Below are 21,516 nucleotides of genomic sequence, written 5' to 3' on the forward strand. Positions count from 1 at the left end.
AGAAGAGACAAGATAGGAGTTACTTGGTACCCCAAAAAAAAAAAAAAAAAAAAAAAAAAAAAAGCACTGTGGATCTGCTCGTGAGCAACCAGGAAATCCTATTATTCGCGTGTGTGAATGGAGGAGGAGAGGGGAATTCGTAAGGTTTTCATTATGTTTCAAGTAGGAATAACTCATGGCTTTACCTTAGGTTCTGTTCTCTCTCTGTTCTGCTGTGGCCGGTTGGTTTGTTTTGAGATGGAGTCTCTTGCCTGGGGGAGTGGGGGTGCACCTCTTTAACCCCAACACTCCCGGGATTACAGGAGTGTGCCACCAAGATGGCTGTCTGAGGTGCTGTGTCTCCTGCGCACCCTGTCAACTGAGCCACATCCTCCACCTTCTTTGTTTTCAAGTGGGGATCTTACTGTGTAGCCCGGGCTTGAGTGGATATTTTTATTCATTGTTTTCAGCTAAAATGGGGAAATGGAGGTTGGAGGAAGCCAAGCCCCTATTCCCAGCAGGCACTTCCTCTCCACACTCAACTTTTCCTTTCATTGACTCCTGTCAGCAGGGAAGGAAATGATTTCAAACAGAAGGATCTTTCTTTTTGTTTTCTTTTTTGTTTTTCCAAGACAGGGTTTCTCTGTGAGGTCCTGGCTGTCTTGAAACTCAGTAGACTAGGCTGGCTTCCAACTCACCAAGACCCTCTTGTGTCTGCTCCCAAAGTGCTAGAATTAAAGTTATGTACCACCATGCCCAGCCTAAAAAAAAAATTTTTTTAGATAAATTATATTAAACTCAATTTGGGCTTACTATATGGCTTCTCTCTCCTTATTGATTAAACTCTTCCCAACACAGCTTTCTAGCAGTTGCAAAGTTGGGTAAGTATGAGAAGGGCTGGCATACCATCAGGAGTAGCAGCAATTTTGTAAACCTGGGGAGGAAACGGATTAAGACAAGGGCTGGAATCACCATACAGGGCTTTACATGCGCCCCACCACACCAGGCGACACTTGTGCTCCAAGGGAGGAAGCTGGTGCTGGAAGTAGCTGCTGAAACCAGAGAAGGTCGAAGAAACTTGACAAGATCTTGAAGAATCTTCAAAGCCTGGGAAGGAGAAAGACTCACTTAGCTGCTAAAGGAAGTCCATCCATCGCAACTAGTCAGCAAATCGTTGTCCAAAAGGGAAAAAAAAAAAATGTTTTAAGTGTTTTTAAAGAAGCCAGTCAGATCCCTGTGAGTTTGAGGGCAGCCTGTTCTACAGAGTGAGNTCCAGGACAGCCAGGGCTACACAGAAAAACCCTGTCTGGAAAAAACAACAACAACAATAACAAAAAAGAGCACTGGCTGTTCTTCTGGAGACCTGAGTTCGATTCCCAGCACTCACAAGGTGGGTCACAACCATCTTAGGGTTTCTATTGGTGCAACAAAACACCATGACCAAACACCAAATTTGGGAGGAAAGGGTTTATTCATCTTATAATCCCAGGTCATAGTCCATCTCAGGAGAAGCCAGGACAGGAACTCAATCAGGGCATCCAGTCTGCGAACCAGACGCTAACCTCAGAGATCTTTGGCCAGCCTGGCAGGAGCGTTCAAGCAAAGGGGCTCCAAGTCGTGTGCAGAGAAGAGCAGCAGAGGGCTCAGCTAGCAAGCAGAGGTGCAGGGAAGCTTCTAGTGGTGAAAGCTTTGGGAGAGCGTTCTCTTCCTAGGAAGTGTTACAGCGCTGTGACAGATGAGTCATTGTCACACACCTTTATTCCTTCTGGATAGGATCTTATACACAGTTTTGAGATGGGTTGCGGTCTGACAGCAGGTGCTTCCTGTTGGCTTGGCTTGAGATATTTGGGATGCCTAATCTACATGTGGGGCGGGGGTCTTGGGGGCACTGCCCCTATGTGACCCATGGTCTGTGTGGGGCTGTGGCTACATGACGGGCCTGGTGTCAAGAGCAGGTGAAGCTCTTACCTTCCCTTTGGGTCCTGGGGCTTCCAACCCAGCTCAACCTTATCAGGCTTCCTCTCACAGTCTACCGCCCCACACGGGGCTGGAAGCAGAAACTGATACAGGGGCTATAGTGGGCTGCTTACTGTCTTGCTTCCTTCCCATGGCTTGCTCAGCCTGCTTTCTTATAGAAGAACCCAGGACCACTAGCCCAGGGATGGCACCACCTACCATGGGCTAGGCCCTCCCCTTTGAACACTAATGAGAAAAATGCCTTACAGCTGGACCTCATGAGGCATTTCCTCAACTGACACTCTGTGTTGACTCTAACTAGTGTCAAGTGGACACAAAACCAGCCAGTAGCTCCAGTTCCAGGGGAGATGACTCCCTCTCTGGTCTCCACTTGCACCAGGAACACTGTGATGCACAGACATATGGGGAAACATCTATCCGTAAAAATTAAATAAGTAAATAAATAAAATGTCGTATGAAAAAGGGAAGATATCATGGCTTTGTTAAGGCTCCTTAAAAGAAAGCTACTTCCTCCTGGTCCAGAATGGAATCTGACTTCTACATTGGCTCTGGGTAGAGACATGACATTTTGGTCTGACTCAGCAGGTAACAGTACTTCCTGTTCAACCTGAGGACTTGAGTTCAATTGTGGGACCCCACATAGTGGAAGAAGATAACTGATTCCCAAGGCTTGTCCTTATGAACATGCCCCGCTCAGCACATACACAGAATGAATGAATGAACGAACGAACTGAGTTTTCAGAAAGTTGATCTAATTGGACCTGCCAATCAGCTGGTTAGAAGACCGCCCCTCAGGAAAGGTGATTCACCTAAAGATAAGCTGAAAGGATGGGAGGAGTTATCTCCTCAGTGGAATAATGAACTTGGGCCCTCCAAGAAGTTCGTCTCACAGACAGCAGTTCCTTGTAGATCTGCCATTGTCAGCCTAGAGTTTGAGTTGTTGCTTAGAGTATCCCCTCTTCCTTTTCTTTCTATCTCATTTTCAGATGCTGGCCAAAAGCCCAGGCATGCTTTCTCTGAGACTGGACTTTCTCACTGTTCCCCTGCAGACACCCTGGCTTTCTTCAGCTGCTGCTAATCTCCATGCCTAAAGCAAAGGCCTAACTGTGTCTCCTCTCCAGCCCCTGCCCCCCACCCCACTCCTCATGTCCCCAGCAACTGTTGGGACAGTCAGTTTCTCTCCCATTGCTTCTCTCTGACTTCGATGAAACCACTGGCTCCAAGCTTCCTTCTGTGTCTGTTTTCAAACTATTCTATCAATGAGAATAACAACTCAAAAACAGAGACCCTTGACCCACCTTAACATTCCCATTGCCGTGCATGGGAGCCGGCAATACTGTCTCTGTTTTCTGATGCAATGATAAGCCTGGGGCTTACCCGCTCTGACCATTGTCCATCTTAGAGGGAGAAGTGAAGGCAGGAGCAGAAGCAGGAACCTAGAGGCAGAAACTGATGAAGAGACCAACCACGGTGGAACACTGCTTCCTGGCTCAACTTGCAGAGTTTGCTTGGCTTGCTGATGCAACCCAGGACCACTTGCCACCCACTTCAGTCATTAGCAAGAAGATGCCTCACAGACATGACCACCGGATGATTTGATGGAGGCAACTCCTCCACTGAGCGCCTGCCTTCCAAGGTTGGCCTAGGTAAACTTAGACATAAGCATGAAACTGACAAAATCCAAGCAGCACATACACCTTAACCAAACCCACTGGGAACCCTTTAGTGGTTCCTCAGGACAAAACCCAAGTGCCACAGGATAGCACTAGAGCCCTGTAGGGTTGTCTCCAGCCCTGGTCTTTTTCTTTTTTTTTTTTCTTCCCAAAACAGGATTTCTCTGTGTAGCCCTGGCTGTCCTGGAACTCACTCTGTAGATTAAGCTGGCCTCGAACTCAGAAATCTGCCTGCCTCTGCCTCCCAAGTGCTGGGATTAAAGGCGTGTGCCACCACTGCCCATAGCTAATAACTTTCTGTATGGAAAAGAAGCGTGGCATTTGAGGGATGAAGAGTTGTCCGCTTTAGCTGAGGCAAGAAGAGAGTGTCAGAGGGTTGAAGCAGAATGGGTGCAGGGCAAGGAGGTAAAGCAGAGAGCGCCTCGGGAGGAGACGCTGGCAGGGGAGTCTGGTTCAGTTAGATGGCTCGCTGAGAGACCATCCCAGCAAACAGGCCAAGAGCCTTATACTATACAAATGTCTCTGAGTCTTTTATTATTGAACCCCAAGTGGGACTTCCAAAAGCCCGGCAATACTGTTCCCCATAAACCATTAACTGACTATAAATCATCGTGGAGGGATGCGGCCTCACGAGAGCCCCTTTGACGATCCATACCAGGTGTTGATGGAGCCATTGCTGTGCAGATAACCGTGACTGCTCACTTGCATTCTTTGCTTCCTGTCTTCTGCTGATTCCCTGGGCCTTGGGGGTTGTGGTATGGCTGTCCCACTTAGGGCTGAGCATCCAAGAGTCACTTGTTCTCATCGCTGACCCAGGATGTGTCTCTGCAGTTACTGATGCCCACCACAAAAAAGACGCTTCTCTGACCAAAACCGACAGCAACACTAATCCAGGGGCATAAACATAGTTATTTGGAAGACAATTTGCTGGGCACATCAAGTCAATTTAGCAAAACAACAGCGGTAGTGTCTCAGTTAGGGCCTGTGAGTTTCCCAACCATGAATTCCTGACTAGGTTTACAATAACAGGCATGAATTTCCCTTGAGCAGTGGACCTCAAGTCCCATCAGGAGGTGGTTCTTTACCCCCATATCTTGCTTGCCACTATTTTACCAATGGTGTATCTTGCCTGGCAGGTCATCAGTGTAGCATGTGGGGCTCACAACTGAGGCAGACTGTGGATGGTACCTCCCTTCTAGAAGCCCACACAGAATCCTTTGGTACCAGCCGGCAGGGGGGAAGCTTGATTTCTCTATGGCCTACAAGCCAGAGTGCATGGTATCTCAGCAACAGAATTTTAGCATATAGCTTCAGCGAGCAGCCGACGGGAGAGGCGATTGTTTTAGGGTCAGGGATAAGATCGAGAAGCCTAGGATGTTGCCCATGTTGCTGTCTTGTGCCTTCAAGCCGGGGTTGTTGAGGGGAGAATACTGGAGTGGTTGGGAAGCTGGAAAGCAGGCAAAGTGATTGATTCGAAGCACACAGAGGTAGACAAGGATGGAGAGCAGAGCTGAAGGTCAGAAGACAGAAGGAAGCTTGGCAGTGCATGGATAAGTAAGTACTGGATCGCTTAGGGCTCGGAAGGGTCCGGGTGAAGGTAAGTGTGGTCAGCAGGGCATCGGGAACTGAAACCCCGAGAGTAGATAATGTGTGTGTTGCATCCAGTTACAGAGCCCTAGGGCCACACAAAATGCAGAGAAAGGAAGAAGAACCCAAACACAGTCAGAAGGAGCAGCTGGGGTCGTGAGAGGGAACGTGAGCGTGTGGGATCAGAGAGCCAAGGGAGGTTTCCTAGGAAGTGGCCATGGAGGTCCCGGAAACCTCAGTAAAGTCTCTTTTAGATAAGGAAAGTCAGTGCAGATACTCCTGTCCCATCTTCCATAGCGCCAATATCAGTTGTTTTTATGCGATTCTATTCTGGTCAGTATAAATTCAAAGGAGACATACAATAGAGAAAGGCCCAAGTGTGGAGTGTGTTATAAATAATTGAGTCCAGATGTCAGAACCCCAGTACGTTCAGAGAAATCAGTCCAGCTACATAAGGTACCTAGAACAGGGCATCACATTGGGGCGAAGGACTCCATGAGGCCTGTGAATGAGCCTCAGAGGGTATTTCCCTCCCCCCCCCCTACACACACACATACCTAAGCTTCCTGACCAGATGTGCATATATCAGTAACCTTTCTGGCATTTGGTGGGGGAGAAGGCCAATGCTCTCACTGGTGGTCTCAGAAGGCTCTACTTCCAACGTAGGCTGGGACCCTTCTGAGAGCGACGAGGATACAACCATGGGTCACAGAGTCCCTTACATCTTTTTTCTCAACTTTTTCAAGACAAGATGCCAGTCTGTGCCCAGACACTACACCACAGGCATCTATTTATTGCCAGGGATAAGTTAGCGTTCCTTGGGTGGGAAAAGAAGTGAGTCACTGATAAGGGCATCTGCCAGACCAGGTAACTGGGCGTAGGAGAGTGAGTGAAACCCAGAACCACGCATCCCAGATGAGATGAACCTAGAGGAAGGTTTGAGGTGTTCCCTGAGGGTCGAAAAACACATCTCAAAGCATATGCGTTCAGAGGAGACTGGCGCTAGGTTCTAAGAAGACCATTCACTGGGAAGTGTGGTTTTGTAAGTAAAACAGAAATCAAGGTCAGAAATGGAGCGATAAAGCACCCTGAGTCTCGAGGAGCCCCATGTGCTGCCTAGGCTGGTCACGTGACTAGTGACCCCAGCTGGCTTGTGATCAGCCAGGCGCTGGCCCTGCTGCTGTCTCTTTGTACAGGAAGCATCCTTTTCCAGAACAACCTGGTAGATGGACTTGGAAAGGGATGCTGACTTCCCAGGACAATGAGTCCATCATGGAGGAGGTGCCAGGCTGTAAACACAGTGCAGCTTCAAAGTTGGAGGTGGACCCCATTCCTCAAGGACTGACAGTTTGGAGCATGTCAAGAGCCAGCCCTTTGCTGGGCATGACTGATCATACTTCTTATGCTGGGGGGAGGGGGGAGATGCTGAAGCAGGAGGATTGCTGCAAGGATGAAGCAAGAATGAGCTAAAGTAAGAACTTATCTCAACAAACAAACAAGCAAACAACTCTCTCTCTCTCTCTCTCTCTCTCTCTCTCTCTCTCTCNCACACACACACACACACACACACACACACACACACACACACACACACCAAAAAGAAAGTGACAAGACCCAGCACTTGGCTTGGCTGGGATCTGGGCAGCTCACTGTGAACACTGTGAACATCCCCATGAACGGTCCAGAACAGCAGTGCATGCTGACAGACAGCTTTTGGCACTAAGCTTAGTCTCATCAGCAGGGTTCTCCCTAGCCCAAATCACTTTAGAACTGAAGGAATCTTCCCAATCCCTTCAAACAGCTCTCTGTGAGCGGTAAGGTGTGTGTGTGTGTGTGTGTGTGTGTGTGTGTGTGTGTGTGTGTGTGTGTGTGTGTAAACTGAAGAATTTCAGTCAGTTTAGTGGCAGAGAATGGGACCAAAGGTGTATCTAAGGGTGCAAAACCACCAAGGTTTGGGGAGCATATAGGACTGGGGTGGAGACTACAGAAGAAAGCATAGGCTTGGTTTGCCTTGTTAATCCAGGATGGGTCCAGTCCTCGGAACTCTTGCTGCTTCTTTGTAGCCTGGGTGAAGGACTCCCATGGCAAAGCTGGCAGATTCACAAGTGCCAAGGAAGGACTCAGCAGACATCGTTAAATGGCCTAAATGGCTGGGCTCCTACCTTCAACCTTGCCTCTGGGCTTTCATATACCCTGGCTACAACCTCACTGCTGACAGCTCGAAAATCTATCCCACCCAGGCCTCCCTCCTCTGCTCCAGACAAGCATCCCTCCCAATGGCCTTGGTTGCTGGGAGACAACATCCTTTCCAACTGTACCTATCTCATTTCCAAATGTACCTATCTATCTCAGAGGCCCTGGAACTGGTCAGTTGGTAAAGTGCATATGAGAAAGTGCACGAGAAGTGAGAATCTGAATGTGATCATCCTCACCCTCATGAAAGTCCAGTGCTGAGGCTCAAGCAAGATGGCTCCTCGGGTACAGGTACCTGACACCAAGCCTAATGACCTTAGTTTGATCCACCGTGACCCCATGGTGGGGGGAGGGAGCTAACTTCCATCAGTTTGTTTCCTGACTTCTAAATGTGTGCTGGGGCATGTCTGCCTACCCTAACACACACAATAAGATAAACAAGATGAAACTGCAATAAAAAATTTACATGTTTGTAATTCCAGAGCTGGGGAGGTAGAAATAAGAGGATCCCTGGGGTTTCTGGCCAGCCAGCCTAGACAACTGGCCAGTGTTAGGTTCAAAGGGAGGAGTTAAGGCGGAAGGCGACTGAGGAAGGGAAACAGGGTGTTGACCTCTGGTCTCTACACATACACACAAAATACAAATAAAAAGTGTCCTGTCAACAGATGGTAGTGGTGCACGCCTTTAATCCCAGCACTTGGGAGGCAGAGGCAGGCAGATTTCTGAGTTCGAGGCCAGCCTGGTTACAAAGTGAGTTCCAGGACAGCCAGGACTACACAGAGAAACCCTGTCTTGAAAAACCAAACCAAACCAAACCAAACAAAACAAAAAAAGTGTCCTGTCTTGTTTTAAAGAAGAAAAATCAATGTAAACGCATAGGACCAGGAAGACAGCCTTCCTTCCTTCCTTCCTTCCTTCCTTCCTTCCTTCCTTCCTTCCTTCTGACAGGGTGTCATGGAGCCCAGGATGGACTTGAACTTGTGTAGCCAAGGATGGCCTTGAACTTATCCTCCTGCCTCCAAATCTCAAGTGCTGGATTACAGTGTGACATCATACCTCATCTGAGACAGTGTGACATCACACCTCATCTGAGACACTGCCTGTTTCAAGGGCCACACAGACAAGCTCGGATGATTGACTGACCTTTTAGAGAGGAGCCAGGGGCACCCTGACTTCCTTGCCAGAAGAACGTGTGTTCCTCTTAGTTTACAGTTGCCTTGCAGCCCATCAGCCGCATCAACTGAAGCGACTACGTGTATCATTACTTGTTTATTGTCTGTCCTAGTTCATGCATAAGGACAGAGATTATGTTCCTTTTACTTCTATATCTCCTTTCCTTGAGACAGACTGTCATGTAGCCCAGGCTAGCCTAAGATTCAATATGTAGCTAGGGATGCTCTTGAATTTCTGATCCTTCTACATCCGTTTCTTGAGCACTGGTATTGTGGGTATGTGCCACCACACTCTGTTTATGTGGTAGTGGGAGGCTAGGCACATATCCTACCAGCTGAGCTACACCTAGAGCCTCACCTCTGCATCTTTAGTGTCTACACGGTAGCTGACAACTCACTGTCACTGTTTGCTGGGTGAATAAATGGCTATGCTTGTTCATCATCCCAAATCCACGCTCTGTTGAGACCCTCAGTGCTTGCCTGTGCGCCTATCCTCAGGAAGCTCTGTGCTTCCTTCCCGTGAACCAGCACCCTCCCCACCCCTCCCCTGGCCCCTCTCCCATCCTCAGTCCTTCTTCAGCCCTGGGTTGCTTCAGGGGTTATGTACCTGTCAAGGAGCCTTCAAGATAGGTCCTTGCATGGTGAGACACCGACATTGATGGAGCGGGGACAAAACATGCTTTTCTGTGTCTTTACCCACTAAGCAGGGGCCCCAAGTTGCCAGTGGTCACAGGGTGACCTTTCTCCATAGAAAACTATATTGTTTATTTCCCACAGGTACCCCAGGCCCCAAGTACTGTGGACTGTGCATCTTTGTCACCTATGTGTGCCTCCCATCCATCTCAGAGACACCTGAAGGGCAAGAAGTAGGCGATCCAGGTAGCACTATGACTGTTGAGTCAGTGTAAAATGTGGATGGGGTGGGGGTGGGGCACATCTTCATCTAGCTTCTTCTACCCATCCCCCATGTCCAGGAAAGGATCTGACAAACCAGCAAAGTAAATAAATAATTTAAAAATAATAAATAGGGCTTCGGCTTCCACAAGTGAACACAGGGCTGGTTTCAGCACAGGCTGGTCCAGCAACGTATATATCTCTTCAAAATTCATTCCCCAGGACCGAGGGTCATTTCTGGATTCTCCCAGAGGAGTTCTCTTTAGCTGAGGTTTCTGCTGTCTGTAGAGCTGGGATCCATGAACACCTTGGGACTGTTGGTCAGTGGTTCGGTCATCTTTCCAGGCTTGATGTCTGTCATTCACCGGCCTGGGGCCTGAGCTCTGCAGCCTCCATTTCCTGCTGAGTTGAGGCTCCTGGTTAGCGAGGCCCGGTGGGGCTCTTCCAGGTATGGGCGACGCATGGGTCTAGTGTGCAAAGGCTTGGAGATCATCCTCAGCCCAGACAGCCGCAGGCGGTGGCGGAGAGGTGGTCAACGGTCCTCCAGGTGCTGTTCACGTCCATGAAGGAGACGGCCTCATAGCGAGTGGGCCGGCAGCAGGGCTGGCTGATCGGCCGGGACCCGGGAGGCGACCGCAGGGCCCCGGCGCCCAGCAGGCTGGCCAGGCTGAGATCGTGCTGGGATCGTGCTCGGCGGCACGAGCCGCTGCAGAAGCGGAAACGTATCAGCTCGTCGGAGCTGTGGCCCAGGCCGAGCGCGCTCACCGGCACCAGCTGCGAGCGCAGGCGGCAGCCGCGCGCATCTGTGGTCCGTGCGCGGCTGCTCCGGGTTCCTGCACGCGCCGCGCGTGCTCCGCGGAGCGCGGCGGGAGGAGACTGGAGCTCGGGACCTGGCGGCGGGGGTGCGGGCTGAGGAGACTGCGGCGGGGGTCGTAGGGCTCTTTCGCTGCACAAATGCGCAGTGTGTCCACCTGGAATGAGACTTAGTCACTTTCGGAAGTGTGTGGGGGGGTGTCTAGAGCTAGCCTCGCCCCTGCCCCGCCCTGTCGCGCTCTCACCTACCAGGAAGGTGGTCCGTGGGGGGCGCCAAGACCGGCGAGGGACCGTCGCGAGCGGCGGGGCTGAGGGACATCGGGTCCAGGGAAGCTTCTGTGACGCAGCTCAGCAGGGCTAGAGCAGCTAGGGTTGGCCACCAGGCTGACTGCACAGAGAAAAGGAGACTTAGGGAGGAACAGGGCACTTTGGGGGTCGGGAGGGGGTCTTGTCTTGCCCAGATCAGAGACCAGTCTAGTCGGGCATCTAGCTGGGTGGCAGAGTGTAAGGAAGGGCTTAGATTTAATAGGCATTTGCTGCTCCCAGGAGCCCAGGGGAGGAATTACCTGAGGGCACTGACGATCCAGAGAAATCCCGGTCCTTTCCTCCTATGACGGCCCCTCCCTCTTGGCATTTCCCCTTTCATATCTGATCCCTGCTGTCCTAAGCTATGTCCTACTCTCTTCTTTCCAAAGAAAGCCAGCCGGGAAACGCAAGGGAACGACTCACCTGCCACCTAGGCCGGAGGCAGTGGGACAATGCAGTAGGCTCTGCAAGTCCCAGTTCCATAGCTTTCGGCTGCAGAAGCTCCCATCAGCCTGCGTGGACCCGTTTCCCCACCCTCTTCCTGAGGCAGCTTGCAAACTGAAAGATGAGTTAGTTAGCGTTTGGGGGTATTCCTCCTTCCGCTACAGTCTCTCCAGGCGACCCAGGAGGCTGGAGTAGCTACAGTCAACTCAGCAGCGGTAGCTGCAATGGAGAACCTTGCTCTGTGTTAGGTGCTTGGTAGGGCCTCTTCCTTCACGATGCCACGAGGTCAATCGATGGCTCACTTCTCCAGATGGGCAAACAGAGCTCAGCTGAGCTCAGAGATCCTCTAAGGCCTCAGAGGGGAGACTCACACCGCTGTGGTCCTGTCTTCTAAGACCCTTCTGCTCTGTACTTCAGGGCTGAAGGTTGGAGAAAAGTAGTAACTTGAGCTTCATCCGCTCTATGCTCCGCGTTCACTCCATACCTGGGGGGAGGAAGGAGAGCCCTGGAGAATTTGAGTGTCAGTTGGTTACTGGATTATCTGATGACCGGTAGCCTAGGCCTCCTGCAATCTTCTTTCTGGACCCAGTGTCACTTGAATTCTCTCTTATGCCCACAGATGTCCCCCAAGAGCTTGCCTATTATCTGGGGAAGTGGTGGTCCTGAAAACACAGGGCCTGGACCATGGCTTCCTGTGGCCACCAGGGGGCAGAGCTTGTCAAGCCTGCGGATTTAAGGGGAGGGGGGCTTTTGCACACGCTCTGTACATTTAGGTCTGAGCCATTGCCAGAAGGACCAGCTAGTCCTCCGCATCAACCTGGTCTCAGAGGGTTGAACCACTCCGAGAGCCAGCCCAAGCCTGGGCCATCTGCCTTCTGTGGATCTGGCCCCCTAGACTTGCTCCTAGGAGTTTTCCCCATAAACCATCCTTCCTGACCCCAGCCCGCACCTCCAGTCTTTGTGAATTGCTGCTCTCGGATCCCTAGAACTTTTAAGAATTCTCACCAGTTAGTCTCTTCTTGGGTCCCAGATGTAACCCTCCATCCTTTTGCTGGCGCACAGAATACATGGGGAGGGGGAGCGACATATGATGACTCCAGGACAAGACACACACCTCCCAGGCCTTTATCTAGGAAGTGTTCCTCCAGAGCTAGGTGTGTGCCCCTTGGCTAACTAGATTCAAATCCCTAGAGACCAGGCTGGCTACTATTCTCCCAGATGGAGGGAAAGTCGGACAAGGCAGCCTTGGGACATCTGCGCTAGGGGGAGCCTAGGAGCAAGTCCCTCGAGGACAGCTCTGACCCGTTTCTCCCTTCTTACCATTTGGGATATTTGGTCCTCCAGCCCTTGCCACCCCTATCCACCAACCCTATACTCACCAAAAGGGTCCTAGTCCGTGTCCTTCTAGGCGCCTCTCCTGGGACCAGTGCTGGGCTTTCCCCCGAAGCTCAAATGGATCATGCCCAGAGTTGTGCACCTGGCAGCGCCTCTTTTAGTTAAAAGTGGGGCCTTGGCAGCCGGTCTGTGCCCTGTGGCGGCAGCGGGAGCCTCACATTACAGCCAGCCAGGAGGGTTAACACAGTCCAAGAAGCTAGCGACAAGAGGAACTGGAGGGGCTGGGAGGGGCAAAGAGCTGCGCTGAGGGCCCAGAAGAGAGAGGCTGAGAGAAAGGGGGTGAGGAAGACCTTCCTGCCCTTTGAGTGTCCATCAAGGGGATGGACAAGAAGGTGGCTTACCTTGGGTGCAGGGCTCCAAGCCCCAGTCGCAGCGAGGGCTGGGGCCCGAGGGACTTGTTGCTGGCAGAGCCCGCGGGCCGCATCTGGGGGCCGAGCCCAACTCCATCCCTCAGCAGCCTCCTGCCCGCCGCCGTCCGGTGTCAAATTCCAGCCCCGGCGTCACCAGATCCCGGGGTGGGGCCCAGAGCGCCCCCGCCCCGCCCCACCTTTCAGGGCTCACCTGGCTGCTCCACCCTCCGGATCCGGTCCCCGCTGGCTAGGCTAGGTCCCCCTAGGTGGGACTAGACATTTGGAGAAGACCCCAGGAGACAGAGTAGAGATCGCGGACTGCAGCGAGACGCTGAAACTGGGGAATTCGAAGTTGGTAGTCAAGCAAAGTAGGGAGCTGGGAGGCCTGGCCGAGGGCGGGAGAGCGCGAGGGAGGGCGGCGAAGGAGGGGCAGCCTGAAGGAGAGTTCCAACTTGGGCTGCGCAGACGTGGGGGTTCTGGCTAGCTACTCTGCATCCTCAAGTGGTGGCTCCGGGACCCTCAGAAGGCTCAGCTGCCTCGGAGCGGCAGGGCTCTGCGTTGGGCTCCCACCGTCCAAGGATAGTCTGTTTGCTCAGTTTTAGGGTTGGGGCCTCAGAGGGACTCACACACACCCAGCGAAGGCAGTCAATGACTGTGTGTGTGTGTGGGGGGGGGGGGCAGGGATAAAAAAATCAGAGGACTTCAGAGTATTGAACTGGAGTCTGAGATGCTATGAGGCAATTTGGCAGGTGTCTGGAGGTTGGTTGATGGCAATGATCAGAAAGGTCCAACCAACTAGTCTGGAGTTCATCACGCAGATGCTGGAAACTACCGACCGAGTCTGAGTGTGGTCATTTTCGTTGAATGACTGCACTGGAGAGAGTGTGGTTTTGAGACAAGCAAGACAAGAGGGATGCAGGCTGCTGGGGACAATAAGATAAACCCTTAGCAGGGTTGTGGGGAGTTGGGGGTTCCAGGACCCAATCCCCAACATTCCCTTTTGCCTGATTGGACAAAGTGAGGTGGTAAAATGGACATTGCCTTTAGCTTTGGCCTGGGTGACTACAGAAGGGTGAATTCTAGGAACTGGCTTTCCCTGGGAGAGGTTCGGATGTGGGGTTGGCGGTTGGGAGAGAGGGGATGTGAAACCAGTGCTGGACATGCTGAATTAGAAGGGTCTGTGGATCCTCCTGCTAGAAATGCCCGGGAAGCAGCTAAATTTGTAGCCGGGAGTAAAGTGAAGGCAGTTGGGCTAGTGATGACAACTTGGTATTTGACAATCAATACATGAAAAATCAGATGCTGGGAGTGGGGAAGGGTACCCAGAGAATGTGCATGGACTAGATGCACCCTGATCATGTAACAGCACCTCCGTGGACCTTTAAGAACTACCCATAGGGCTGGAGAGACAGCTCAGTGGTTAAGAGCACCGGACTTCTCTTCCAGAGGTCCCGAGTTCAATTCCCAGCAATCACATGGTGGCTCACAACCATCTGTAATGGGACCTGATGCCCTCTTCTGGTGTGTCTGAAGAGAGCAATGGTGTACTTGTCTATTTATAAAATAAATAAATCTTAAAAGAGGAAGAAGAGAACTACGCACATCTAGGCTGCATCCCTATCTGAATCAGAATCTTGAGGTGGGCAGGTACACTGTTCTAGGTCTTCACCTGAGATAGCCAGGGGTCCTAACCACTGATTTTGAGAGAGCAGTTTTGTGCAGTTCATGAGGCTAAAGGCTGAGTGCCTGAGGCTGAAGTCTGTGAGGGCTATCCTCAGGCTCCACAAGACTGCATGGCACTTGGGACAACATGGAAGGACGCACAACACATGCACTCAACACATTTTTCTTTTCCCATGAAACTGGCTGCTGAACCGAGGTGACCGTTCCAGCTAGGGCTACCATTGACAGGCATGTAGCTGAAGCTATGGGTCCCATTTACTGCCACAGTGGCCAGTGTCTGACGGGAAGCTACCGCCATCATTACATGCCTCTGATTCTCAGATCTACCTGGGGTTAAGAGGGGTCAGATTCCAAAGCCTAAGGAGGTGAACCAGGGCAGGGATGTCCTTTCTAAAGTTACCAGGGGTGTCTAGGGCTAAGTTGGGGGCTTTCCTGTTTTCTGCTGAAGTGCAAAAAAGGAGTGGGCCACACTCATTTCTAAGGGGAGCCATGGATGGCAGGAATGGATGTCTGTGAGTTTCTCTGTGCTCTGTGGGTCTCTTCCACTGGTCTTTTAATTAATTTTGTGTGTTTCTGTGCCTGGGTGTGTGTATGTATACAACAAGAGCCCTAGAGGTCAGAAGGGGATATCAGATCCCCTGGAATAGGAGTTACAGGTGACTGTGAGCCTTTAGGTAGGTGCTGAGAATTGAACCTGGCTCCTTTGCAAGAACAGTAAATACTTTTAACCACTAAGCTGGAGGACTCAAAGGTCCTACAGTAGACACGAGACGTGAAAGAGACCCAGGAGTTCATGGGCTGCAGAGAAGACCTTGAGTTCAGTGCAGTTTCAGTTTCTTCCAGAGAAGTCAGAGAAAACAACAGGAGGCCAGATTCAGAGGAGAGAGAGCTTTATTGCTTCCGTGAGAGCTGCCCTGGCCGGCTGCGGCTGTGGCTGCGGCTGTGGCAGCCTAGGAAAGGTCCTGGAGCCTCACTTTCTTCTGGTCCTGGGTAGGACCCATGGAGCTGGCAGTCCCAGCAAGAAACCCAGACCATCTGACAGTCCAGGAAGGAGCACTGCCCTACGGATTAGGAACAGCTATGGACGGAGCCATTCATCCCCGTCAGGCTGGGCTGGGACTTGCCCCCTGAGTTCTCTCTGCTCTTGTCCAAGAGCTGTCCTGTTGGCTTTAAAGGGATGGCTCTGGGGTTCCCCTGTGGGACACCGGTGGCTGGTGAGAAGGAGTACTCCATCTTCTCCCCAGGGAAGGCCAAAGAGTGTCGTGAGCTGGAGATGGCTGACATGAGATGCTATCCACCTCCCGGTCCCTGAAGCATGGTCACCACACCTCCATCCTTCAGGGAGTTCAGTGGTACCACTGTCTGATGGGCCCTCTAGTGGGCCTCTTTCTGCACAACAAGTGGACCAAATGTGACATCTAATTTAAAAATAAATTATCCCTCCCCTCCCCATACCCAAATTCACGAAATGATAATACACCAAACACTGATCTGAGAAATGATTCTGGTAGCACTCTTGCTACCAAATGTCCCACCTCCTGCATGCTGGGCCTGCTGGCCACAGCCAGTGGCCTCCTGGCCCTCTGGCTTCACGGACCCAGGTTGCAAGGCAGGGTGCTGGTCTCTGAAGCTGGCCTGTAGTGGGCACAGCTCTGGTTGCCTTGCCAAGGCCTCACTGGCCCCCCGGGCCCCTTGGCACTGTCCTTCTCTGGGTGGGAAGGCTCCTGTGCAGGCGGCAGCTGCTTGGTCCTGGCGTGAGCCTCTCTGGCCCGGTGTCCGGCCCACTCAGATACCGCTGCTTAAGTCGGTGATGACGCGTGCCTTCACTAGCTTCCGCAGAAACTCTTTCTCTCGCTGGATGTTGTGTGTCCAGGACTAGAAGGGGAAGAGATGGAGAAGTCGTGAAGGCAATCCAGAGGGCTGCTGGGACACAGCCTTGCTTAACCCTGAGCTGGTGCTCTCTTCCAGTCACCACCCTCTGAAGCTCTGTGACTGGGCACACACAGGTACACAATTGTTCAACAATACTCCCCTCAACAAACAAGCCTGGCACACCCTCGTCACCCCAGAGGAACTCTGCCCTGGGCTCCTTCCAATCTTGAGTGGTCTCGGCTTCCCAGTCCCCTCTGCTCAGCCTCTCGTTCCCTCAGACAACAGCCCACAGCTCCTTGGCAGCACTTGGGTTCTAGACACCCTGAGGGCAAGGAGGTGAGTCACTGGGCCGCACAGCAGGGGCATGGGCTGCTGCGCTGGCCTGATGCAATCAGTTCTCCAGGCCTTAGGCAGCTAAGGAAAGCTTTCCTCCCGTGCACAGTAGCCAGGGAGCCTCAGGAGCACACCTCATCTTTATAAAAATGGTCTCCCCTTTGAAACTAAACATTAAACTTGTATTTATGTTTGTTTGTCTTCAATGTATCATTAACTTTCTCCCTCTGTGTGTCTATGGTGTGTGGATCTTTGAATATGGGCCTGAGTGGGGGTCAGGGAATGACCTTTGACAATGGGTTTCCCCCTTCTACTGTGGGTTCCAGAGATTGGACCCAGGTCACCAGGCTCACATAGCTAATGCTTTTACTTACAGACGCACCTCACTTGCTCTGGGTTTTTGAGACCGAGTCTTACTTAGTAGCTTGGGCTGGCCTCAAACTCACTATGTCATCTAGGCTGGTCTCAAACTCATGATCTTTGTACCTCAGCTTTCCAAATGCTGGGATACAGATGTGAGCCAATATATTCATTTGCTTTATTGTTCCAAGGCAGCATCTCACTAACTCATGCTGGTCTTCTCTTCCCTTTATCTTTTTGCCTCTACCTCCTAAGACCATTCCATCAGACTGGCTCCCAAAGGCTAAGCACTTCCCACACCACCATCCTTGAATAAAATAAACCCAAAGTGCTATACACTTAAAAAGTTCATCCTACTAAGTTAGAGATAATGCCACCTTCCAGGACTTAATGGGATTGGATTCCTTCTGATTCCCAGAATTCTCCCCAGGAAGCTCCGATGACTAAGGTTCTTAAAGGGAAGGCTTGACTGAAGGAATGAAGGGATGAGTGTCCTTAGCCTCATGGCTCAGACCCAACTGGCCTCTGCATGTGTCAGCACTGGGCCACTCCATGCCTGTACCCACAGACACCATTTACTGTACTAAGAACTAGGGGCTGTCCAGCCCTTATTTTGATTCCCACAATACTCTCCGACCTTCCAAACCTCTGAAATCTAAAACTCAGGCAGTCCCCAACCAGAGACCCTACGGCCCTCTGCTCTGAGCGTCCTTGAAGCCTCTTGTGTGAACCACAGATTTGGCTGCCCTGAAGCCTCCACATCCCCAGGTGGTAGTGGTTTCCTTCCCGACAATCCACAGCGCAGTGCCTGAGGTGGGTTAGTCTCCCTCAGCATCCCCCCTGACCTCACCATCTGTCCCCTCAGACCCCTAGAAAAACCTAGACCAGGCTTTGTCATTCTGCCTTGCTTCTGCCTCTGGAGTTGCTCTCCTTGTTTCAGACCCCTGGATGACTCACATCCATTCTTTGAAGGTTCAAATCATCTTTCCAGATGTTTCTAAGGGCAGGGATGGCTAGACACACAGTAGGCACTCCATGAAATTTGTTCAATGAAATTAGATCTCTCTGTCTCTCTCCCCCTCTCCCTCCCTCCCTGGTGTGTCTGTCTGTCTGTGTGTGGTCTATCACTCTGTACCATAGTCTCTGAAGTCAGGGTCTCTCATTGACCTTGGAGTCTTGCTGGTGCTCAGCAAACCCCAGTGACCCTCCTGTCCGGTGCTCGTGCAGACATGCCTGATTTCTTTATTTTTTTTCAATTAAAGATTTTATTTTAAATGATTTATTTATCCTTACTATATATGTGTTAGTGTTTTGCCTGCATGTATGTCTGTGTGAGGGTAACATCCACTAGGACTGGAGTTACAGATGGTTGCGAGCTGCCATGTGGGTGCTGGGAATTGAACTCAGGACCTCTGGAAGAGAAGTCAGTGCTCTTAACTACTGAACCACCTCTTTAGTCCCTGGAATTAGAGATTTTATTTTCATCAATACTTAATAGTGCAAAACAGAAATTCCAAACAAATTTACTTTAAATTCTCCAATGAATTCCTTCCTTGACTAAGAAATTGAAAAATATTGGAATGAAGACAGATCTCTCCTTGACTGCTTGCCCTGATTTTACTGCCCTCCACATTTAATGGGCTTTTATGGTTGAAGCTTTGAACAAGCGAGTGGCTTGTTATCTGTGCTACAAATGGAAGGGAACCATCAAATACAAGGGTTTGTCTCTTAGAAGGTAGGTGAAAATCCATCAGAAAGGCTTTCATTCTTGTTGAACCTTTTGACTAAGGAGACCATGTTAGACCTAGGACAGCAAAATTATTAGAGAATAAAAAGAATTTGTTTATAAGCGATGGGGAAAAACTTGCCCTCTGACTTTCATTACTCCCTCATTTCTGGCAAAAAAAAAGATGAGGATGAGCCTCCCTTTTGCGTCAAATAAAGAGGAAGACAGAATTCTTGGGGTATATCACCTTTTGCAACTTCTAAACAATAGCATGAAGATCGAGGAGATGAGGCAGAGCCCCCTTGGTAGAGCAGCAACAGGAAACTGCTAGAAATTGGACTATGTTGGGGTTGAAGAGATGGCTCAGTGGTTAAAAGCAGTGGCTGTTCTTCCAGTGGACCTGGGTTCAATTCCCAGCACCCACATGACAGCTCACAACTGTCTGTAACTCCAGATCTAGTAGATCTGACGGCCTCACACAGACATGCATGTAGGCAAAATACCAATGCACATATAAATAAGTAAATTATTAAAAAATACTGAATTAAAAAAAAGAAGTTGAACTGCTTTTTTTCCCCACAACTTGTTAAAATTTACACAACTCCTTTACCCTGGGAAAAAAGCAAGCTGCACAGAAGGGTGAGCCCAGAGCTCTTTAAACTTTTACCCCAGAAAAATGACAGAGCAGGGCATCGGGCTCCAGACACAGTGAGGAGTGGCCACCAGGAAGAACTCTAGAAACCTAAAAGCAAGTATGTCAGCTATGAAGACAGCACTCAGACGGTTCCAGATGAGAGGGTGGCAGAGCAGGACGCAGAAACCTCTTTGCCATCTGGGAATGCAGTCACACTTGGAGACTATCTGATGTGACTGCGTGGAACTCCTGAGTCCACTGGAGGAGTACGGCTTCTGGAGAACTGATGAGGTCAGGTGGGGCTGGCGAGGCGGCTCAGCAGGTAAAGGCACTCGCTTCTCAAGCCCAGCAACCTGAAGTTTATCCTTAGGAGTCCCGTGGCGGTCTACGGCTGACCGCTGATAGTCTGACTTCTTGGGATTTGAACTTAGGACCTCAAGCTTATGCAGCAGGGACTCTTATCCTCTGAGTCACCTCCCCAGACTGAAATTAGATTTTACAGGCAAAAAGCAAAGCAGAGCAGCAGCAACCACCACCACGGCTGCCACCACCACCACCACCACCACCACCACCACCACCACCACCACCACCACCACGGTCACCATCACCACCAGGCCCGTTAGAATGGCAGGGCTGGGATTCAAGCAAACACGGGCACTCATAAAATGTTTATACTGCGTCTTCTCTTTCTTCCAGCAGAAGTAACCAAGGATGAGTCAGTTTCAAGAGCACCCACTAGGAGTCACTGAGGGCTAACAGGTCAATAGAGTACTACATTATTCCACTACATTAAGAAATTATTAACTTTTTTACATGTGATATTAGAGTTACAGAATTTCTAACTGTAATGCTGGGTCTAAAAGCCGTTTTCCCCATAGTTATTGAGAAGGGGAGCATGAGAGGGAAGACTTTGCCATGTCTGGATAACTGGGACATGGAGCTCTGTGCTCTCCACCAGCCTACGCTTATGAACCTGCTGGACAGTTTGCTCCCCTAAAGAAAGAGTAGGCATGGGATGCAGAGACAGCTCAGGGGTTAGGAGTATGTACTGCTCTTGCAGGGGATGCGTGTTCAGTTCCCGGCAATGCTGTCAGTGGCTCCCAGCTAAAACTTCAGCTCCGAGAGATCTGACACCCTCTTCTGGTCTCAGTGGAAACCTGTACTCATGTGCGTACATACAGCTTTATTCCCAGAATACATATAGCATATCAGCACATATAGACACAGTGAACACACACACATACACACACTCACTCACACACACACACACACACACACACACACACACACACACACACACACACTTAAAACTAAATCTTGAAGGAAAAAAAGGAAAGAGAAGGCACAAAAGTTTGCCCTGGATGTCGCTCTTAGACCAGGGACTGCCTGCCCCATTCTGGGGCTCTTTCCTAATCCTTCCTTCACACGGGTAAGCTGGGAGCCTCTTGGAGCCAGACACTGCTGTGCACTAAGGCAGGATGTGATCGGACTTCTGTCCATCCACTGCAGTCCACATTTTTAGCAGGGACTTTTCTGATAGTTCTTATTTCATTTATCTCAAGATATGTGTTTTTTAACTGGGTATGGTGGCACATGCTTTTAATCCTGGCACTTGAGAGGCAAAGGCAGGTAAATCTCTGTGTGTTGAAGGCTAGACTAGTCTACAGTGAGTACCATGACAGCCATGGCTACACAGAAAAACCCTGTTTCAAAAGAAAAAAAAAGAGATTCATTTTTTTAATGAGTATGTATGTATGTATGTATGTATGTATGTATGTATGTATGTATGTATGTATGTGTATATACCATGCCTATAAGTATCTACATGCTATATGTGTGTTGGGAATAAAGTTGTATGTCTTCTTAACTACTGAGCCTTCTCTCTGGATCCAGCCCCATAGTGGCTTCTTTTCTATTCCTCCTGAGGCAGGGTCTCACTCTAGCTGTGGCTGGCCTCAAACTCCCAGAGACACACAGAGATTAAAGGCCTGTGCTACAGTGCCCGGCCTAATGCTGACTATTAAAGGCTAGACCAAAGCTGAGGAATGAGAAGAGGAGAAGAGAGAAGAAGGGAGAGGAGGGGAGGGGAGAGGGGAGAGGGGAGAGGAAGGGGAAGAGGAGAGGA

At 50.6% G+C, this 21,516-nt stretch overlaps 2 protein-coding genes across 12 annotated transcripts in view; both read right to left on the bottom strand.

The window, feature by feature from the left end:
* Positions 1-9,574: 9,574 nt before the first annotated feature.
* Artn (artemin) lies at positions 9,575-13,152 on the bottom strand. Of its 4 annotated transcripts, XM_021200848.1 has the most exons (6): positions 12,775-13,152; positions 12,418-12,567; positions 11,410-11,522; positions 11,018-11,152; positions 10,538-10,676; positions 9,575-10,446 (listed from the first exon to the last, which is right to left on the bottom strand). In XM_021200848.1, the coding sequence occupies exons 4-6, from the start codon at positions 11,075-11,077 to the stop codon at positions 9,971-9,973; spliced, it is 675 nt and encodes a 224-aa protein (XP_021056507.1). In that variant the 5' UTR covers positions 11,078-11,152; positions 11,410-11,522; positions 12,418-12,567; positions 12,775-13,152; the 3' UTR covers positions 9,575-9,970. The 4 variants fall into 4 exon arrangements, with proteins under 4 accessions (XP_021056507.1, XP_021056505.1, XP_021056508.1 ...); XM_021200846.1 differs by having other exon boundaries at positions 11,018-11,762; XM_021200849.1 differs by having other exon boundaries at positions 10,534-10,676; positions 11,018-11,762.
* Positions 13,153-15,334: 2,182 nt separating this feature from the next.
* The window catches only part of St3gal3 (ST3 beta-galactoside alpha-2,3-sialyltransferase 3), a 208,587-nt gene continuing 202,405 nt past the window's right edge, over positions 15,335-21,516 (bottom strand). For 4 of the 8 annotated variants that reach the window (XM_021201159.1, XM_021201157.1, XM_021201155.1 and 1 more), the window contains one exon: positions 15,335-16,341. In XM_021201159.1, the coding sequence (XP_021056818.1) occupies positions 16,252-16,341 (90 nt within the window). In that variant the 3' untranslated portion in view covers positions 15,335-16,251. The remainder of the gene's footprint in view (positions 16,342-21,516) is intronic. The other 4 variants (XM_029539585.1, XM_029539584.1, XM_029539587.1 and 1 more) reach the window with 1 other exon arrangement.

This window comes from Mus pahari, chromosome 6 (genome assembly GCF_900095145.1).
Source record: "Mus pahari chromosome 6, PAHARI_EIJ_v1.1, whole genome shotgun sequence".
NCBI lineage: Eukaryota > Metazoa > Chordata > Mammalia > Rodentia > Muridae > Mus > Mus pahari.

Excerpts from the sequence above, each read along its gene's own strand:
- Artn (XM_021200848.1), bottom strand. The coding sequence starts at position 11,077 with ATGGAACTGGGACTTGCAGAGCCTACTGCATTGTCCCACTGCCTCCGG. Across the intron at positions 10,677-11,017 it reads GCCTCCGGCCTAGGTGGCAG|TCAGCCTGGTGGCCAACCCT; the intron begins GTGAGTCGTTCC and ends TTCTCTGTGCAG. Across the intron at positions 10,447-10,537 it reads CCCCACGGACCACCTTCCTG|GTGGACACACTGCGCATTTG; the intron begins GTAGGTGAGAGC and ends GTCTCATTCCAG.